The following is a 1,417-nucleotide window of genomic DNA, read 5'->3' on the forward strand; positions in this document are numbered from 1 at the left end:
GTCCAGCTGATGATCATCGAGTTTTCATTTCTACAAATTTTCTTGGATAATGATGGAATGGAATTGTAAGCCCATATATGAAATGCAAGTGGGATATCATAAGCTTGTATGTTAAAATTCCTTTCAATTCTCCATCACTCGATTGAGCATTTTTGAATGCGTTCTTCAAGTACAAGAATGTAGTGTGGAATAACTCTTTACCCCATGGAAAAGAGTTTAAGAGTGGAAAATCGACGAGGTGATCATTCCACCAGTGATGACATTGGGCTGCATGGTGGTGTACAAGAACATGGAAATGAGGTAAAGCGATACAATCTTAACTCTTTGGTATTTGTCATTAGTTCCTTGAATGTATTTTCAATGTTGTTCATGTACACTTCTTAATTTTGCTGAAGTACCTATCTCTGTTATGGTATCCACTCAAGTTGTAAAAATTTTATTGGTCATCGTCAACACGTTTCAATCCGATGACGAGAGAATTCGTTCATGGAAATTCTGAGAAATTTCCACTCAAGTTCTTGTCACTGATACGGCATCCACTCAAGTTGTAAAAAAAGTATTGATCGTCGCCCACACATTTCAATCCGATGAAAAGAGAAAAATTATTCATCAAAAATCTGAGAAATTTCCCATCCAAATCAAACCACACTTTATCTTCATTCGACTGTTTGACTTCCAGCATTAGCATCTTCTGTATACGTTGATATTGTAATCGAATGTATGACACGTTCATAAAGTGACCAAAGCAAGATCTTTAGAAAATACCCTTTTGCGATTTAATCAGCTTCGGGTTCAAGATTGGTATTACATTGTTTTTGAAAGATACATTGATGGTGCCCCCAAATCCATTCTCGGGGTAAATGATGAGTTTATAGTTCTGTTAGAGTGAAAACAAAGATCAATCAGTATCAAGATGTATGACATAACACATTTAGATAATTAGATTGAAAATGTAACGAATGATTAGTCATAATATGCTTCATAACGTGGATAATGCCTTGAATCTTTGGACGTGCAAATCGACACGATAATCAAAAATTGTAAACGAAGTGAACGGATGTACGGTACCTTGCATACCCTCTTTTCTACAGGGACAATGTAGTTTGTGCATTACGCACACTGGTATAAACATTACTACACTTAACACATAACATAGAATTTAGAAAATTAAAAAAAAATGTTTATACATAATCGAGTTTCTTCATGCATAACATAGTTTCTAATTTTGTCGCTTTACATGATGGTGAGCTAAATTCGATAAATGTGCATATCTCCCACTTAATCAAATGATAAATTCATTTAATAACAATAATACATAAATAAAATTTTTAGCAAAAAAAAATTATATTTGGGATATCAGTATGCCAACCTGATGGTTAGGCTGCATCAACCTTTTCTTCTTCTTTTGCAATGAATC

At 33.9% G+C, this 1,417-nt stretch overlaps 1 protein-coding gene across 1 annotated transcript in view; it reads left to right on the plus strand.

Moving 5' to 3' along the window:
- The first annotated feature begins 204 nt into the window (after positions 1-204).
- The window catches only part of LOC111387722 (homeobox-leucine zipper protein ANTHOCYANINLESS 2-like), an 11,897-nt gene continuing 10,684 nt past the window's right edge, over positions 205-1,417 (plus strand). The window contains exon 1 of the mRNA XM_023012304.1: positions 205-351. Within this exon, the coding sequence (XP_022868072.1) occupies positions 205-351 (147 nt within the window). The remainder of the gene's footprint in view (positions 352-1,417) is intronic.

This window comes from Olea europaea, unplaced genomic scaffold (genome assembly GCF_002742605.1).
Source record: "Olea europaea var. sylvestris unplaced genomic scaffold, O_europaea_v1 scaffold4202, whole genome shotgun sequence".
NCBI classification, from domain to species: domain Eukaryota; kingdom Viridiplantae; phylum Streptophyta; class Magnoliopsida; order Lamiales; family Oleaceae; genus Olea; species Olea europaea.